Source organism: Sorex araneus, chromosome 5 (assembly GCF_027595985.1).
Source record: "Sorex araneus isolate mSorAra2 chromosome 5, mSorAra2.pri, whole genome shotgun sequence".
NCBI lineage: Eukaryota > Metazoa > Chordata > Mammalia > Eulipotyphla > Soricidae > Sorex > Sorex araneus.
Window position 1 is genome coordinate 188,540,872 of NC_073306.1, and position 21,119 is coordinate 188,561,990.

A 21,119-nucleotide genomic window follows, 5' to 3' on the forward strand; every position below is an offset into this window, starting at 1 on the left:
TTCCTTCCCACCCCCACCCCCCACTTGCGCTTTTGAAAGGATGAAGTCTTCATTTACTATGATCTCTCTGTGACAAATTTCGGAAGGGCCTAGAAAGATCTTGACTTTGAAGTATGTTAACTTCCAGATTCCTATTAGATATGCAAGGTAGATGCTAAATGCACAATTAGATATGCAAGTTTGAAGTTCAGCTAAGAGGTCAGGCTAGAGATAATCATTTGGAAATGTTTCCCTTAAAGTGGCATTTTGCAGCCAAAGGACTGGATGAATTTATCTACAGAATGAGCATACGGACAGAAGAAAAAAAATATTAGCGGATTGAGTGTCTGGAAACAGATTGTAAGTGGTCAGGGAAGGAAAAAAAACCGGTTCTAGAAATGGAAGCACAGCTGCAAGCAGGGGAAGATTTAGAAACTCTGGCGTCCAGGTGATGACTCAGGATTTTGTTGGAAGGGAGGAAACGGTCTCAAGTGCCGCTCAATCTGCTCAGAAATGCTGCTACTGGTTTTAAGGAAAAGAAACGTCAACCTTTGATTAACTTCAAATATCCAAAACATCCTGGGGCCTAGATATCCGTGGCACTATATGTGCTATCTAATCTAAACATTCTTGCCCGTTCCTTTCATTTATTTTTTTTTTGTCTTTAATGCAAACTTTCCATGAACCAAAGTTGCTACTTGCGCCTTTGACAAAGTGCAAATTGAATCATGCCAGTTTTACTTGTGTGGCTTTGGTGCGTAAGACAAGAAGGATTCTAACCTCCATTTATACGACTAGGAAGAAATTAATGAGTATTTTCAAGTTCCTTGTTTGGTCACTTAATTGGCTGTATGACAAAGCACTCCGTGGTGCATGTCAAACAACTTTCGGAGTCCTCTAATGATTTGTGCTTTGCTTGACTTGTGATTCTATTCTGTGTGGCCTGTCAAGCTGGATATCCTTGTTAAAGTGGCTAGAATAAATTGGCGAGTGGTGTGCATACAATGTAGTATATTAACTACAGCAACAGGGAGTACTTTTAGCAGCTCTTTCAAAAGATTTCGATGTTTGCCCATAAGCATCAAAGCCAACCCAAACTTTCATTTAATATAATTAAAAGGACATCTGAAAGTAGTTTGAATCACAGCGGGTCCTTGAGGTTTGGTAACCCTTTGTTAAAACCCTCTGAACTTAATATATTTCACAGCTTGATAAATCTGCTCTTGATTTGTGTCAGTAAGAGAGAAAATATAAATCTGTACCCTGCATGTTGCTGGTCCCCCGGACTTACTGCTAAAAGACATTGAGATCAAAGAAAGTGACTTCCGAGTACAAAATCCGAGTAGTTTTCTCCACAAAGAAAGTGACAAATATTCTCTCCTTTACGATGTAGACTTGAAAGGATGTAATAAAGCAATCATTGTGCCAAAAGACAGTGAAGCAATATATATGATGTAAGCAAGTCCAATGATACTGATATTCCTTAACCTATTAGAAATGCCATCCAGTGACTCAGAAATTTCCCATGGATATAATAACAGTTCTTGATGATGCAGGTCTTGCTTTGGCGTGCATAGAGCATCATTGTGGAAATTTCTCAGAGTTCCTGTGGTGACTATGTCACAAGAGGTAGAGCTGACTGCTTTGCAGCGTCATTTCTGGCTCTCCCATTTTGCACGTTTCCTATAAATAAACAACTGTTCAAGCTGCTGCGTGTGTGTATGTATATGGTTTGTGAGTGTTTCAGGAAATAATTCTAACGGGAGTGAAAAAAAAAGACCTTCTGTTTTTAAAGGCAATGTTTTCACCTAAAATGAAAGTATTTTTCAGTCTTCTTTCAAAGTTACAGTCTCTTCTCTCTAATTTCCTAACCAATGCATTAGTTAATTATTCCTTAATCACAAATATGTTTAAAGTCCAACCGCATGCATCATTGCATTCTGAACACGAGTTTGCCTTTCTCAAACTTTTAAGTTTACAGACTATAAATTGGTTATTTCTACATAAATGCAAGAGAATGCACATTTGCATATTTTGTCATTTTTCTAACAGTTTTATAATCACACAGCTTATAACCAGAAAGAAAAATATATTAAAAGCAGCATTAGAGATTTAAGATCCTGTTTTCTGAAAGAAAAATCATTAGCTTCTCTGGTACAGGTCAGAAAAGAAATAGAAGTGTTAAAGTAGAATTTGCAGTAATTTCTTGATAGTTTTGAACCAAGGAAATGATATTTTTTTCAGGACCGCTGCATCAGATATTTTTCTTCAACTCAGGTAAACTTTTTATGCAGCCGATCATGACACAGGGTTAGTGTGAAAGCCCCACCCCAGATACAAGGTTTCATCTGTGTTCCTGCAATTCTTAGATTCTTATCACAGCAGCTTCCAGCCTTGGAGGACAGAAATGCTGCTTAGGTTCCTGTCACCACTTCATGCCTAAAAGGAAGAAGGAGAAAGTCGAATCACCAAATGATGACTCTCTTTTAAAATTTTTCAGAAAATGAACCCTTTTCTAATCATTACTAACACCGTGCAGATATAGGTCTTGTAGTTGGGCATTGTGTCTGATTATTTTGAACCTGAGGAAATAAGTACAGGCAATTAGACTTCTAAGGGCAGCCGAAGATATTTGTTATCTTTTTTCTCTCGATTTTTGTCCACACCTTGCATTGTTCAGAGGCTGTTCCCAGCTGAGTGTTTCAATGTTGCTCCTGGCTGTGTACCCATATTTACCATCATTATGTGATGCTGGGGATTAAATCTAGGTGTCTTGCATGCTTTGCATGCACTGAACCCTGTTAAGCTATTTTCCACTCTACTTTTTTCTTCAATAATGCATATTTATATCTTCACCCAGATTTAATGTAATGACCTACCCTAGATTTATATACAATACTAGAGTTACTTTTGAATCCTAGTACAATTTTAAATGTTCTTTTGATTGAACTGTTAGTTATAGGCGGAGGGCCATTATTTTGTTAAAAGAAAAAAAAGGTCATTTCAAGTCATTTTCATATGGCACTTTTTTCTTTTTAAGTAATTCTTGAATAGCTAATATAGGTACATGCTTTAAAATTCAAAAGGTAGAATAATAAAATGTCTTCTTCCCATCAAGGCGGCTGCATTACTAACTCAAGGGTATTTGAGGGATTTGCCCTTAAAGTAATGTCATGCAATCTTGCCTCTTCCCAGTTATTCAACTGTTCTCATTTAAAGCAATCAGTATTATCAACTTCTTAAATATCTTTTTAGAGAAGACTGTTTTTAAATGAGATTTAAAAAAAACTTTTTTTTTAATGATTTGTGGGTGAGGGGATCTCCCGAGTGTTGTTCAGGGGTCTGGAGGCCACTCCCTGTGATGAACTGCCAGCCAGGCCAGACGTTTTAAATAGAGCCTCGAGAATGTGGCACTACTTGGACTCTGCCATCCTCGGGACCACTCGGGTCACCTCCAGGCTATACCAAGAACTACGAGGTCCATGCATCGTTAGGGATTGAACTGGATTCCTGTCATGCGCCCTAACACCTATACCATCTCCTCACCCAAGAGAATTAACTTTTACTTGCAACAGTTTTTATCATGTTTCTTTATAAATTATGTCTTAATCTTACAGCATAGTACTTTTCTTTTTTCTTTTTTTTTTTTTTGGCTTTTTGGGTCACACCCAGTGATCAGGGATTACTCCTTCCTCTGCACTCAGGAATTACTCCTGGGGGTTGCACAGGGACCATATGGGATGCTGGGAATTGAACCCGGGTCGGCTGCATGCAAGGCAAACACTCTACCCACTGTACTATCGTTCCAGCCTCAGTACTTTTCTTCTTACTTAGAATATGTACCCTAGACTTGGTAAGCCCATAAAAGGAAGCATTATACCTTAGAAAAAAAATACATGTGTAGAGATGATCACAAAGGTTATTTGCATCATGATTTATGCAAACAAATTAATTCATCGTTGGCTGACCAGTTGGATTGATTGCTGAATTCAAAATGGGATAGTCTTTAGTCACAGAAAGAGTAAGTAGATTTTGTATTGACTTATACATGTATGGTATATTATTAAGTAAATAAGCAAGAAATCAAATACCAAGATATGTGTTTCTCTCCCATTTAACTGGCCTCTCCCATAGCCTTAGATCCAACATTGTAAACCTCCTATGCATGTAGCTCATGGCTCTGTATCTTTGTGATTCCGCATAAATTGCTTATAGAGTTTTATTCCTTTCTCTGACCCTTCGTCTCAGTTATTTGATCTGTCAGCACCTTGTTTATGCATCAGTGACTCTAAGGAAGTTTCCATTGTTGTCTTGAATCAATGCTTTTTATTGTGAACCTCCATCACCTTCAGTTTCCCTTAATTATAACTGAATAATTTTTATATGGGCTCCTTGGAAAATGCAGTGCCACTTCTATTTCTATGTCCTCTCTCTCTTCTTAAAAAATTTATTTGGTTGGTTGGTTTTGAAGTCACATATAGCCATATTGAGAAACTTATCCTGGCCTTAGCTAGGTCCGTGGGGATCTACTCCTCTCAGTGCTTGGGGGAACATGTGCTGAGAACTGAACCCTCGGTTCAGTTATGCAAGGCATTATTTGAGTTATCTCCTCAACACATCTTCGGGTCCTATAAATTGTATATAGCATACACAAGGGGAGTCTATTAAATATTTACTACTAATTTGAAGTTCTGGGTTCATATTTCCAGTTGCTTGCTCAGGTGTTCATTCCCGGAGTAACTTTCAAAACATGTGTCTGCAGTCAGTATTTCAAATTCCTCCATTCTCTTTTAAAATCACCTCATCACGTTTTTCTCTCCACCATGTTCCTGAAATTCTACTTACTGAAATAGCATTTCATCAGCTCTTAATCTGTTTGCTGCCGGTGGTCGGTCAGTTGCCGATTCCTCTTGTCCTATCGGTGACAATTCATAAAATAGAATTGATATCCCCTCAAAAGCAGTGTCTCTATTGTTTTCCTTCTTGATTTTACAAACATTTACCAATTACCTAGAAAACCAACAAAAAAGCAAGCAGAAAATTATTATTTAATAAGGTGTTTGGGAAGTTTTTTTTTGATTGACTTTATTTTGAAATAGTGCAACCTCGTTTACCTCTTTTCTTTGTTTCCTCTCTGTGACCACAGGCTTCTGGTGACTTTCTTCAGCTCAGCTGTAAACTACTCCCCCATCTTTATCCCTCTAAAATTAATGTTCCTACAGTATTCATTATTTACTCACTACCCAGATGGTTTTATGTAATATCAGGTAGATAGATCAATGACTTCAATAAACTTATTTACATTTGTTGGTTATATCTGTATTTCAAGAGTAGACCGCTGTTTAACATTTAACCGAAATAAGAATGTGTCATCTCCCCAAATGGCATATACACCATTACTACTTCAAGCTAGTGCAATTAAAAATAACAGGAAAAGGACTTTATGATTTCCTCTTTCCTATCTAAAAGCAAATTATAAACTTCCCCATATGCCAGGAAAGAGACATTTTTCTTAATTGAATCACCATGAATTACAATGTTATTCATGATTGAATTTCAGTCATGCAATGTTCCAACACCATTCTCTCCACCAGTGTCCACTTTCGTCCACCAATGTCCTCAGTTTCCCTCCTGCTCCTTCAGTCTTTTTCTATGACAGGCATTTTTTCTATCCAGCTTTGTCTTGGTGTTTAGAAACAGATTTTCTTACCACTAGACTTGGAGTTAATACTAGAAGAAATCAACCTACTACTAAAATTATCTTTAAGTTCCATTAGTTTTCCCATATTTTTCTTGGTAATTTTCCTACACTTTACTACTCTTCAAATCTTAAGCTTTCGGGCTGGAGCAATAGCACAGAGAGTACGGTGTTTGCCTTGCACGAGGCTGACCCAGGTTCGATTCCCAGCATCCCATATGGCCCCCTGAGTACCGCCAGGAGTGATTCCTGAATGTAGAGCCAGGCGTAACCCCTGAGCATCGCCAAGTGTGACCCAAAAAGCAAAAAAAAAAAAAAAAAAAAGTAAGCTTTCTACATGTTATTTGTCACTTCTCCACAAATTTATTTTCTTTGTTTATAAAAGGATATCAGTTCTCATGTCCTCACTAATTTTGGGGGGATATTATCCTACAAGGATTCTTGTTTGTATATAAAAATAAACTTTATATGCTTTTCTATTAATTAGTTTTCTATTAGTTTAGTTTTTACTCCTAGTCAAAGAACCACAGAGAGGGAAAAATTTTTTTTCTAGGTCTGGAGTGATAATACGGGCATAAATTATTTGTCCCTGGCGCTACATATGTGCCACCACCAACGGCACCAAGCATGAGCCCTAAGCACAGAACCAGAAGAAAGCTCTAAGCACTACCAGATGCGATCTCGCACCCAAAAACAAAGGGGTTGAGGGCTACCTGTAAAAAAATCAGTTTTTCTCTAATGAATGCCTTTCAAATACTTTGCATTGGAAATAGGCAAAGGTGAATTCATCATATACTGCACACTCTCCTCAAATGCCTATTTAACTCTAACCATTGCAGTGAATGTAAACATGTTCTTGTTTTAGTTCCATTTCAAGTGAATGTTTTTTCATTGCCTGCCGTCAAATTTTGGGCACTGCACTTTCATATTTCCCTCACCAACTAACTTTTTTTTTCTTTGCAAGAGGGGTTTGGGAACTTTATTTTTATTTTTTATTTATATGTTTTTGACTGTATCACCATGAATTACAGTTACAGACTTACAAACTTTCATGCTTACATTACAGTCATACAATGATCGAGTACCCGTCCCACCAAGCGCCCAGTCTCCACCACCAATGATCCCAGTATCCCCCCCGCCCCCCCCCCACCCCCCCATACCGCCCCTGCCAAAATCCCCGCCACCAACTCTGTGGCAGGCTGATTCCCTTTTGCTCTCTCTCTCCTTTTGGAAGACCACCAAACTCTTAATCAAAAATTTATCTAAGTATCTTAGAAATCTTAGCCTTTCTCCACCTAAGAGCCAGAATGACTGAATTTGAACTCTGGTTTTGCCCTATGTTAACTAATTGGCCTTGAACAATTCACTTATATCCTTCAGAAGACTATCAATTCTCTCACTGCAAGATAAGGATAATAATTGTTTCAACCTCATTTCGTTATTGTGAAATTAAAGTAGATGTAATAAAGCGTTGAAATTAGACTCTGAAACGCATTAAGTTGATATTATCCATTATAATTTGTATTACTTTTTTACGTCATAAACTCTACTGACTCCTTACTATCTTTGAGAAGAATTTCAAATATCTTAACATGGTTTACAAGACTCTGAAAATAAGCCTGTACTCACTACACTTTAAAGTGATTCCTTTGCATTATTAGTGATAAAAGTGTGTGTATACATATACATATGCACATATATATATATGTATATAAAATATATACTATAGCACCATATCACTGCCGTTCCATTGTTCATCAATTTGTTCGAGCGGGCACCAGTAACGTCTCCATTGTGAGATTTGATACTGTTTTTGGCATATCGAATATGCCACGGGTAGCTTGCCAGGCTCTGCCGTGCAAGCGACACACTCTCGGTAGCTTGCCAGGCTCTCCAAGAGGGGCGGAGGAATCAAACCCAGGCCAGCCGCATGCAAGGCAAATGCCCTACCTACTCTGTTATCGCTCCAGTCCTATAAAATATATACATATATATTAATTTCCCTCAAACTTATTTGTTCATTTTATATCTATATATGAGCACATAAGCACATACTGTACTCCTTGCCTTGATGTCGATATTAAACTTTAGCTTGAAATTGAATTCTACTAAACATAGTATTCAATGTAGCTCTTGAATCCTGTGTATTGTAATCCTTGTCTGGTTGTATTGTAATTACTTGTTTGTCTTACCTCACAATATTATCATCCCTTGAGGTTAGGTAGAACATTTGTCTTTCTTGGAGTATTCAGATTGAAGGTACTTAGCTAATATTTGTTATGAATGAATGTTGTTTTAGCAGGAAGTTTGAATCATGTTTGTAGTTCCATTTAATTCCTGTAGCACATTGTACATCTATATGACATTGTTCCATCATTTAACTCCAAACAGATGCAACCTAAATTATAGTAGCTTGAATGTATTTCATAAATAATTTTAAAAACAAATTGTATTTTGAAGAGGTCTTTTAATTCTTTTCACTGAAATTTTAGTATCATCTTTTCTGTTTTTAAAACTTATTACTATATAAAGGTCAAATATTTTATAAAATCTAATTTTAATTGAGATTTGAAAATGTCAGAACTTTTCTGTAATATAAAAGGGAGTCAGAGAGGAGCAATTTATACGTTTAATAATATCAAATGATAGTTATTATAAAACAAACCTTAAGTTTATTGATCAGATGTGTAAATATCAGAGACTCAACTTGACTTCTAATAAAAAACCCGCAAACAGTGCAAAACTGTTTTGAAGACTCTTCTAACATTTGACCTTTAAAGTTTTGATTTCAGTCAATATCTAAACATAGAATGGAGAACAGTGTGCTCTATTCAGTATGAATTATACTTTTCTTTTATCTTATTATATTTAAAACTGGAAACTGACATGCTTTTATTTGTGATTAGAAAATTAAAAATGAGGAATGAAACAAGTCTTTTTTGGAAATGATAAGTTCCTATAGTAAGTACTTATATTCACAACAACCCTTAGATCAATATATAAACAATATTTAAGCATAAGATACTATAATTATTACAGTTATATAGAATGTTAATATAGAGGATGTTAATAACAATATAGTGGTATATAATATAGAAATGTTGCATTCAGGTGAACACATCAAAAACTAAAGTTATGCAATCTAATGTATACACATTTGGTTTGTATGATGTCCACTGACACATCAATTTTAGTAATGCAATATTACACAAACAGTATAGATAAACATTACAAAACAAAAAAGTGAGTCAAACTGGAAAAAATGTATATATTTCAAAAGTACATAACAATTTATTAATGTGAAAATAGCTACTAATTTGAAATCGTTGCTCTTAACTTCCTAAAGGCATTCATTCCTGATGACAATTTGCATATTTGAAATTTAATTTGTATAATGACCTTGTAAAAGTAATTTATGGATTTAGTATAGAATCGATCCCCCATTCTGACATTTCTGTTGGAACAGTTTTTTGCTTTGTTTTGTTCTGGAGCACTTGGCTGTGCTCATCAGGGCTTACTCCTGGTGCTGTACTCAGGTCACACCAGACAGGCTCAGGGGACCAGTTTGCTACTGAGCATCAGACCCAAGTCTACGACATGCAAAGTCTAGTGCTCTACCCACAGTACTATTGCTCCTGCCCCCAGTTTGGGATAGCTTGGAGGCTACACCTGGTTTTGTGATAAGGCAGCCCTCCTGGTGGGCTCACGTAGCCCTGAGTGCCCAGGCTGGTGTCATTCAAAGCTAATGCATTACCTGCATACCATCTCACCATCTCTCCCAATAATTTTACTCTTAATTGTTCCTTAATGTGTTTTTGGAGAGGTTTTTAAAAATTGAGTATGGACATGAAAGGTTTTGCTTAAAAATATTTGATGATTGGCCAGAGAGATAGATCAAAGGACTCAAACTTTGGTTTTGCATGCAAAAGCCCCATGTTTGTTACTGGTTTTTCATGGTTCCCCAAGCACGGCATAGTCTAGCACCAAAAATATCAATATCTGTACTTTGTTGACATAACTAAACCCCAACTTTTAACATAACAAACATTTTCGAAGACCTGCCATACTTATTTAATCTAACATAATTTTTTTATTCCTATTTACCACGTGCATATTGATAGAAAACATATAATGTAATCAGGAAGGCATTTGAAAAAAAGGAATCATGATTCTAAAACATGACAAAGAAGCGATCCCAGGAAGGTGTATTCTCCTTTTGTTTGTTTTGTCTGGGGTCTACACCCAATATTGTTCAGAGCTTTTTCCTGGCTCTGTGCTCAAGGATCTCTCCAAGCGGACTGCAGGGCACCAAATGGGATATAGGGGGTCAAAACCTATGTCAGCAGTTTGTAAGGCCAAGCATCCTGTCCACTGTAATACCTCACCAACCCCAAGTACCATTCTTTAAACAATTTACTTTTTATGTTCACTGGATTGAAATGCCCTCATCATTGTCAAGGGATATTTGTTCATTATTTAGTGTCTAATTAAAATCAGGCACCATATGGAATCTTTTCTCAATCTTCCTCCGCAAGAATTCATTATCTTTTCCCCATATAGTGTGACTTTTTAGCTCTTTTACCTTCTGCATGCGTGTGTAGGCTAATTGAGGGCATACCCAGATTTTCCTTTTTATTTTAACCATCCAGAAGTAACTTCCATCATTATTTGCCTATCATACATAATTTGCTTCCACCTTTTTGATTACATTGAAAGTGAGCTTTGGCCCATTTAAAATATTCTGGAAAGTTTTTTTTTATTGAATATATTATTATTATTCATAGTGACCTAAAATAACAAGTGGTCTTGTTTTTCTACTTTTGAATTGTCTTCATTTTCTCTAATTCATCTTACCTTGTTCCCAAACCAAGGTGATCACTGGTGTTTTATTTTTCAGAAAACTTCTTGGAATTTATGGCAAGAAGTGAGAGAATTAGAAAATATATATTTTTTAAGTTTCCTTTTGGAGATAAAGTTTTTTAATTATTTTTATAGTAGGAATAAGTTCACTTTGCAGATGACTATTATTCAGTACCCAAAATGATTCAAGACTCTAAAATTTATCTTGGAAGAATACAAAAGAAGATGATCTCTTTCCTGAGAACATCATGTTCTCATGTAAAAACAGACACAGATATGAACAATTTTGTCAAAGATGAACAAATGCTAAGAGGCTTCTATTGTTAAACTGAATCTCTGAATTTATAATGATTCAGATAACATTGAATCCTATATGATAGATTTTTAAAATTAGTAGCCAAATATTAGTTGCAAAATCATTATCATTATCATTAGAGTTATTTTTCTGTAGGTGAATAAATAGAGTGTTCACTGAAGTATGACTTTTTCAATGGATGGCCAAATATTTAGCAAAGAAGTACTTAATATATATGGTGTACAATGAGGGTCTTTTTGGCATTTGTAAATAATACAGAGTTGTCACTCTCTCATAATATTTACTTTTCATTAAATGAGAGATAAAAATTTTTGTGTCGGGAAAAACCACTCACAAGATACTGTACCTAATGGCATGTAATGCAAAAGAAAATTAAAAAAAGGTAATGGATTTAAGGATTGGAGATTCTTCCTAACTCTACTGATAAAGGAAGAGCTTTTTGAAGAATTGGTACATCAACTGAGACCTAATTGATCTCATGGTTAAAAAGCCGTTTTCAGAAAAATGCAGTGGTGGTAAATTTATGCATGATTTCACGAAGTATTCATTTTATATGCGTTGCTCTTATAGTAGTTTATAGAGAACACAGATGTTACTAAATTTTCCAGATTAGTCTGCTTACTTTGTAGTTTTATTCTTACACACACCTGAATTAAAAAAAATGCCGATAATGTTTCTCACAATTGATCCGTTGGCTTATTCTTGTAAAGGAATCTTTAGGTATTTTGCAAACTCATTCACTTGAAATAAATGATACAGGTCTTATTGCAGAATATAAAGCAATCTGTGCCCAAAGTTATTCACAATACTTACAACAGATGAGTAAATCCTCCTTTTGAGATAAAAATTATAATTGTATGTATAAAACCATTTAACAAACGTCTCACAGTTGTTTTGCTATGAGTAAATTAATTAAATAAACTTACATAAGATCCATATTTAATGCTACAATTTTCAATAATAGTAAAATTATCAAACCCAAAATATATGCTATATTATGACCCTAATGTGAATCTAAGTGACTTTTCACACTCTCTACATGTAGATTTGATTTTCAAAAATTATCAGCAATCACAATGCCATGTCTAAGAATACTGTAAATGAATGAATACTCCTACTTCCCTCAAATTGAAAGAGGAAAAGACTTATTTTCTTCTATAAATCACAGTTGCTGTGTGGTTAGCTTGTCCAGAACGCACTGAAATTTAGTGACAGAACTAGAATGACAATTTCTAATGTCCTTCTCCTATTCAGTTTTTAATATTTTAGCAAAGATAATGAAGTAATTATAGTTATTGTCTGGCAAGGACATTGCTATTTACATTTACTTTTCAAAGTTTTAGGTGATTTTATTCTCTGTTTGTCATTATCATCAGTGATTTTTTTCCCTCTTAGATCAAGGCATCATGGTGAAAACAATTTTTTAAGATAAATTCAGGACTAGATCTTATTTCCATCAAAATTTACTACATAGAAATCTATCACAAAAAATATTTAGAGCATAAAAGAAATCAATGAGACATATTAGATATTAAAACAATGTCCCAGTATTTCAATTTAATCATATTTATTGCACATTTTTTGTCCAAAGTTTGTTTTAAGTATGGTTAAGTTCATATATTTGCAAATAAATAAAATGCAATCACCTGTATTTAAAGAGATGTTGAACTAATAAAAGGGATACAAATAACTAGGTTGAGAAAATAGTTTTTTTAATTTTTGTAACTTACTGTCATCACTTTTGTAAAATATAAAAAATTATTCATGTATAATAAAAATAAAATATAACTCTTATTTTATCATTGAGGAATTGCTAGTTGGTCTTCATTATACTGGTAATAGGGAAAAGTCAGCAATGCTGGAAGTTTTTAATAAATTGTAGTAGAATGTCATTGACTGACAAGATTGACATAATAGGTCAGTTTGTCCAAAGCTCTAGACATATATTTTGAATTATTTACTAGACATGCTCCTGAACTCTCCTTTAGGTTCTGTGTCTTTATTTTTATTTTTTAATTTATTTTTATTTTTTTATTGAATCACCATGTGGAAAGTTACAAAGCTTTCAGGCATAAGTCTCAGTTACATAATGCTTGAACACCCATCCCTTCACCAGTGCACATATTCCACCACCAAGAACCACGGTAAACCTCCGCCCCCCACCCCCATCTTTAATAGTTAAATTATATAACAAATTTTGTATGGATATTGCAGTATAAAAGAGTTGATCCTTAGCGATCTCACTTTAGTGTGAGGTTTGTTTGTTGTTTTTTTGTTTGTATTCCCTCCAATTTTTAGGTATGACTTGTGCTTCACTCAGTGAATATGTTTCTTGACCATGCACTGGACTTTGATAGCTGAAAGTATATATAAGGTTTACAGTATCTAATGCAGGTGATAGGACACAGACAGGCCTTGTACTTGCACAGCCCCAGGTTGGATAACTGGCTCACAACAGAAAAAAGGAAAAGACAAGACTGATGGGACTTAAAAGAGACTGAGTAGCTTAAATTATCAGCCTAGCAAGCACAAACAAAGTCAGGTGTTCAAATGCAGTACGCACCGAGTTTCTTCCCAGCTAGTCTTCTATTTGGGGTCCCTGTGTTCAAGGACTGTGTGGATGTTTTATTGGTTTAAAATCCCTTAGGGCAAGGGAGAAACTTGCTCTCCACCCCTGGTCCACTGTATACATCAACCCCTGGTCCCACTGTAGACATTGGAGCGATCTTGAGAGCCTCCCTATGTGGGATTCCCCCGGGAGTGGGAACGAAGTTTTTAAAGCTGAGATTGTACCCTTAGCACTAATGACCTGGGAATTTATGATATAACTATCTTACTATCTCCAAATGACAGCATAAGTAGAGATGATGAGCAATTTGTGTGCACCACAGAGCTGGTAAATTGGAGTCCATGACAAACTCAGCAGATATGGAACCGTATTCAACACTGTACCTTTAGTCTTACGGAGTTCTAGTTCTCATTGTGTTTACATGCCACTGCAGTTATAATTGGATGATTATGAACGAGTGTTTTTATTTTGTTAAGGAAAGTAAATGGATGTTAGACTTTGGTCAAAACCAACCCAGGTTTTGGGTTCATGATTTGAATCTGTCATTCAGTTATTAAAATTAGAAATTATTTATAATTTTATAATATAGTCGTAAGGTATATGACTTATATGGGAAAGTGTTATTGAGAAGCCATTCATGCTCTGTGTAAAAACACAACAAAGAAAAGGGAAAGGGGGACACTGCACCACTGTCTCTTCGGCCTCTCGAGTTCGGTTGTCTCCAGCCACTTCCCCCACCCCGGGGAGGCTGATGGCGATGATGAGGCAGGCGAAGGAAGGAACGGAAGCCAGGCTGGTTGGTCTCAGTTGCAGTTTATTCCATTCCCATCTCCATTCTCCTCTGATTCTCCTCCTGCTTCTTCCTCTCCCATCCTACTTCATTCTCCTTCTCCTCTCGAATTGGGTCTCGATCTAGCTTCTCTACATCTGGCACTGGGACTGGCCCCGGGACTGGCCCTGGGACTGGCCCTGGAACTGACCGGCCCCAGCCTACTCCTTCAGCCTAGTTAAATCCCCCAGAATGAGGGGTTGGGGCTTACACATAGGTGTGGTTACAATCAATAGGGGGTAAAGTTCTGTCCCTCAGGGGATGCTGCTTCTAGGACAGATACTCTTTCAGCAGGACACCCACCCAAGAGTGGAATCCCATGGGTGTGTTTCTCTTCTCCTTGTCCAACTAACATATAAGTATTCATATTATTAATCATTTTGTATGGACATAGCAAGAGATGCATTAAGTTTATAGAATTGCTCTCCTGGGGTCATCTCCATCTCAGACTATAGTGCTCAGGCCAAATTAGTCTTTCCTAGCCCTAGCAGGATCCTAGTCTCATCGCTTTGGGATCATGACATGACATGTCCATGACCAATCTCTTAACATATAGTTAAGCATTAGGCACTTTGGCCAGGCCCATCTCAATGCCAGGGTAGCATATAACTCACCGCTTGCTCTGGGTCCGTCCCGTCCCTCGTCGCGACCCTGCTTTTGGGGATGCTAGGAAGTAAGAGCAGCTGAGGCTTAAGTCGAGAAAGCAGATGCCCAGGAGTGAATAATATTTGAAGCCAATTAAGTCCCATGTTACCAAAGCATATTAACAATTGTCTTTCTTTGTCCATACAAAAAGGATATTGTTTTAAAGTAAACTATTCAAAAGACATAAGGAGTGGAGAAAGGCAATATTAACTTACAATACAAGTACACTGTCCTAGCAAGGTCTGACCTTACAAATTAACAGAGTTTGATTAGAGGAAGAGTAGATAAACTGGTAGAAGTAGTTACAGATAAACAAAGGAATGGAAGTGACATGGGAGCACTTTGATGGGTGTGACTGATATAACTAAGCTCCTAGTGGCAAGGGGAGCAGGATAGTATGTATTCTAGACTACCTTGGTATGTAGTAGACTACATACCAAGGTAGTCTAGAATAGTTTAGAGATTATTACCAGATAAGCCCAAACTCTGTGGCAAGGGAGAAAGGACAAACCAATGATATCCAACAATGTTCTATGACTATAAAAAATATCACATTATTTCCATACCTAAGGTAAATTTAAAAGATGGCAATTTAATTAATTTGCTCTCAAGTGACAATAGTTTAGACTGGTCTGTTGAAACAGAACAGAGCCTATTCAGAACATAGCTAGAGTTTACCTGAATTATTGATTGTGTCCGTGTTTTTCTTCTTTTACTTTTAAAAGTTAAAAACAATGAAGAACAGGACAGAAGTATTGGTATTATCCCCAACATATTTTCTCTACCATTGGCTTAAATAATCAGTGTGAGATTGTTAAATAGTGCTGTTTCTTGAATAAGCATGGGGTTTTTGCATTTGAGATTTTCAGAGCATTTCTAATGAATTCAAATGATTATCCACTCCCAGAAATAAATACGCTCATACTTCTTTTTCTTCAAGAGATCTTATTCTCTGGCTTCAGAAAATACCTCAACTTTTTTTTCTTTCCACTTTGGCACCTTCTTTTTGGCATATCCTGTTGGCATTACCCCTGTAAAGGACTTCCTGGAAAGCAAAGCATTTTCTGGTGATTCGGAAATGCTTTTGTTCAGCTTCTAGGCCATGCTTTAAACTCAAAACAAATAGAACTAAGCACACTTGTGTGAAAGTACTCAGACATTACCCTCACGGGACTCTTTTTTTAATGGTGCAAAGTACTCAAGTTTCAACTAGGACTATTTCATATAAAGGTTCATTGATACTGAATTTGGGCCAGAATTTGGAATAGCTGGGAAAAATATCAAGGAAAACAACTTTTATCAAAAGGAAAATTAGGTTTTGAAGCCGGTGTTAATTGGCAGTGAAGGTGTTTCATTATGAAGCTGAATTTTTAACAGTTGTTAACTTGGTTACTATGAAAACACCAGTCAGAAGAAAACACTCCTTTCTTCCGAATACCTCTGCCAATGTGTCAATAATGTGAGTTTGGTTTTAAAACACCTAGGTTCTGCTTAGAATGCGCTAGTGTTGTCTGTGCATTCAATTTTATTTCTGCATTAAAGGCATATTTCCTAATCAATAGGTTCAGGAATGATCATATTCAAACCACAGGTGTTGTATTTTTCTATTTTGCAACTCTCTCTATTTGAATGAAACCTTTGTAAGACCTTAGTGGGAGAAGTATTTTTTTCTTTGTAACCTAGAGCATAAAGCAAACCACAGGAAACATATAAATTGTTACTAGAGAGATGATTCTTTTGGATGAAGCAATGACAAATGTGGTGCTTTATCTCTATGTGAGTTTGTACCTACTGCTGATTTTTTTAAAGGAAAAACACCTGAGGGCTATAAGTTGCAAGGTCCAACTATTTATTCTACTTCCTAATAATAAACAGCAGGAAAGAAGGTTTCCCTCCACACATAACATATCCAAAGCCCCTGGGAGTATGTATGTTTTGATATTTTTCCCATTCTGATGTTTTACTAGCTAACTAAGGAAAAATTGGTTTGCCCAGGGAGTCTTCAACCACTCAGCACCACAATCTCGTACTGTCTTGTCTGTAGTCATCCTTTTAATCTCAGCATCTGCTTTTATGATGACATGTATGGGGCGGGGAGAAGCATTGTGGGTTTGTTTTGTTTTAGTATGGGTAATAAAAGTCTTGGTTTAAATGACATCCACAATTCCCCAGACAAATAATTTAATTACGTGATTATAGTCTTACTGAAGTCTTTGTTACTGGTTCTAGAAAGCAAGCCTATAGCTCTATTTGTTGTCCTCCAAAACAAAAGCAGGTTTTTTCCTCTTGCCTTGCAATAGCTCTGCTAGAGTCATACTGAGGAAAATAATGAATGCTTTTGCTGCCGCATGTCACAGGGGAAGCTGGGGACAATACTGACCTCATGCCCACTGTTGATCCTTGCTTGCTGGGCAACATGTACACCTGGATTTTTGACAGCTCTGTGGATTCACTGGAGACCTCTGTCATTCTGTTCACCTTCTCGTAGGCAATGGTTGAGACAGTTAACAACCTCCTTCAGCCACAGGCCTTGAATGCGTGGAGAGACCTGACCACAAGTGATCAGCTACGGGCAGCCACCATGTTACTTGACACTGTGGAGGAAAGTGCTTTTGTGCTGGCCGATAACCTTTTGAAGACTGACATTGTCAGAGAGAACACTGACAATATCCGTAAGTGGCCTTTGTTATAGAAGGTGATGTTAAGAGAGTATCACATGTCCTTGGTTTAAAAAGATCTCAAAAATCTTGTATATTATCCTTCTTACCTATTCTATTATTGGATATGTTAGCCCGAGAACAGTGAGTTCCACATTAATATACATGTGTGTTAATGTATGTATTTATATATTTAGGTTGTACAATAAAATCTTTATCCTCCTAGTACAGGGCACATGGGTATTTGAGTTGTATTTATAAGGAAATTAGTTAAGTGCAATTGACAAAGAAAATTAATAATCGTATTACCAGGTTATAAACAATGTATAATTATTTTAATTGTTAAAAGAATGTATTTCACAGCTTTATAAGGCCTCCGTAGACTTATTAGATTTTAATAAGTCTGTATTAAAGTCTAGAGATTTTCAGAGTCTGTAGACTCTGAAATTAAAATAGAAAAGAATATAAAAGAGGGGCCAGAGTGATAGCACAGCAGGTAGGGCATTTGCCTTGCACGAGGCCAACCCAGGTTCGATCCCCAGCATCCCATATTGTCCCCCAAGCACTGCCAGGAGTAATTCCTGAGTGCAAAGCCAGGAGTGACCCCTGAGCATTGCTGGGTGTGACCCAAAAAGCAAAAAAAAAAAAAAAAAAAAAAAAAGAAATTTACTTAATTTATAAGATAAAGGTGATATTTTGAAAATAAATTTGAAGTTATAATGAAGGATAAAATTTGAGCATTAACATGTAATTCTGTAATGTAAAATTATAGAAGAGCAATATCACACATTTGAATTTTTATTTTCTTTCAATAGCTTTAATTTGCTGTCTTATAAAAGAAAAATACTAAAATGGTACATCCTCTAAATAAATTAGTGAACTAAAATAAAACATGACGACACACAAACATTAATTCCAATGTTTTGCTTTCTGAACAGTTGTAGTAATGTATGACATTACCTTATTTTTAGAATGAGTAATACTTCTTTGCTGTTAACAGAATTGGAAGTTGCAAGGTTGAGCACAGAGGGAAACTTAGAAGACCTAAAATTTCCAGAAAATATGATTCATGGAAGTACCATTCAACTTTCTGCAAATACTTTAAAACAAAATGGCCGAAATGGTAAGTTAGAGTTAATTTTTGGTGGGGTTTTTGAGCCACAATTGGCCACCCTCAGTTGCTACTTATGATTTTGTGCTTCAGGGTAACTCCTGGTGGACTCAGCTGTCTGTGATATATGGTACTGGGAATTGAACAGGTCTGTTCTTTCCATGGAATCTGCATTCTCCCTGCATTCATCTCTCTGTCCCTAGATTTTTGTTAAATAGATAGAAATGATTTGTCATTTCCTTACTTTTTGACATGGAATATTTCTAGTCACGATTCAATAACTCTGGTTTTGTCCACTAATTTATTTCCTATTCTTCCTCCTCTTTCTATGCCAATAATATTGCACTGGTATTTGTCTCACACAATTTTAAATTCCAATTTGGAAATTTTTCATTCCTTTTTAGTTGCAGAAAATGTCAGTGCCACGAGTATGACCAGAATCAATGATCTCTAAAACCCAGAAGCTTTCTAAAATCTGTCTCTAACATTTTAAGAAAAGTTTTGTTAATTTAAGTGTTCATTTTTATTATTTTTATTATTTCAAGATTCATTTTTATTATTTCAAGATTCATTTTTATTATTTCAAGATTGATTTCTATGTCTTTATTTTGCAAGGCATGTGCAATTTTTAAATGTGGGCAGCTGCATTGGGAAATAAGACTGATAAATTAGTGTGACAAATTAATCTAGAGAATCAAAAACAAATAAATAATCTAAAAGAGCATATATATTTCAAACTTCACATATTTTTAGACATTATATGCATCAATGTTTCCAGAGAAATGACAGGAAGATAGCCTCAAGCTATGCCAACCAACTAAAATCCGATGTTTCCTAATGCAGGGTAAATAGTTCTAAAAGTAAAGAACTCAAGAGCCTGTTAAATAGTAGCAGAAAAAAAATCATATGCGCTTTCCTTAGATACAATTCTTCATAAGTACATGCCTTCTAGGTCTCTTAAAAATTACTGTGCTGTGGCTAACTCCCACACTTCCCTTTACCCCTACCTCTGCCACCAACAAAACCTTATGTGTCTGATTTTGTTTGGAGGGTTGGGGTTTTGTTGCTGTTTTAGTTTTGGGGCCCCCACCTCCTGGTGCTCAGAGCTTAATCCAGAGATCTCATTTGGTGAGACTCGGGGGACCATTTGTGGGGCTGGATTTACTTTACCTTCTGTATTATCAACCCAGCCCCTTGGGTTTTGGCCTTCACGCTTTTTTCACTTTAAATCTTGCATAAAAATGAACTCAAACTTCCTCTTGTTTATTACACATAGCACAATGCACACAGGATTCCTGCATGTTTTCACCATTGCCAAAATGTCCTGCTTTTCAGTGGATCGATAAAATTCCTTTTCATGTGAATTCAGTTATGAACATATAATTTCTTTCACCTATCAAGTATTGGAATTCAAAATGGCAATGCCTATATTTTTCCATATACTTTCAAAAAACATCTGAAAGTGCAATTGCTGGATTAATTGTGATCATCAGTTGTGATTCAATTATGTAAGGGACTTCCCATTCTGTTTTCTATAGTCACTATGCAAATTTACATTCCCAGCTACAGCACACAAACATTTCCTATCTTCGTCTTGATTGTGTTCCTATATCAAAAATTTATATTTTCTTACTCTCTTGAAGTCAATTTCATTATTTCTCTAATGTGGAAATACTTTCTCGAATGTGGAAATTTCTCTATTCCTTACTCATTGTTCTGCAAAATATTAGCCTTTCTTAGAAGGGTAATACTCACTGAAAGTAGACCATTCTCTTCTAATTACACTTACCCCATTGACCAGTTTATATCAGTGATTCATCAGTATTTATCCTCACTATTATAGATTATTATTTATTTTGATTTATATTAAGTTGTCTGCCTTTGGCCTCCAATCTCCTCCTCAGCAGTAAACTCATAAGAGTGGGATGATTTTCAGACAAGTTCATAGATATAATCCCATTGCCTGATACCTGGGGACAGCAAAATTATATAGCAAATGACTTGTGAACTTTCAGATCAGAGCTAATGAACATTTTACTGTCTCTATTAATCATGTTATTTTGAGCATTCATTTTATTTACTGATTTAATGCATTGTGTTGTTCACCTTAAGTCACATTAAAGGATTAACTTGGAATGGAGAAACTAGCAATTATATGTGACTGAACACACTGTTAATACAAGATGGGGTGACAACAGGATATCATCCCACAGTTAGAAATTGGTATGAATTATAAGTGTATAGCATAGAGGTTGGGCGTTCGCCTTTCACGCAGCGGACCCGAGTTCAATTCCTCCGCCCCTCTCGGAGAGCCTGGGAAGCCCACGCAGCAGAGCCTGGCAAGCTACCCATGCGTATTGGATATGCCAAAAACACTAACAATAAGTCTCTCAATGAGAGACATTACTGGTGCCCACTCAAACAAATCGATGAACAACGGGATGACAGTGACAGT

The 21,119-nt window shown here is 36.1% G+C and overlaps 1 protein-coding gene across 27 annotated transcripts in view; it reads left to right on the forward strand.

The window, feature by feature from the left end:
* The window catches only part of ADGRL3 (adhesion G protein-coupled receptor L3), a 988,077-nt gene that overhangs the window by 680,064 nt on the left and 286,894 nt on the right, over positions 1-21,119 (forward strand). For all 27 annotated transcript variants that reach the window (XM_055139571.1, XM_055139575.1, XM_055139572.1 and 24 more), the window contains 2 exons: positions 17,385-17,568; positions 18,554-18,676. In XM_055139571.1, the coding sequence (XP_054995546.1) occupies positions 17,385-17,568; positions 18,554-18,676 (307 nt within the window). The remainder of the gene's footprint in view (positions 1-17,384; positions 17,569-18,553; positions 18,677-21,119) is intronic.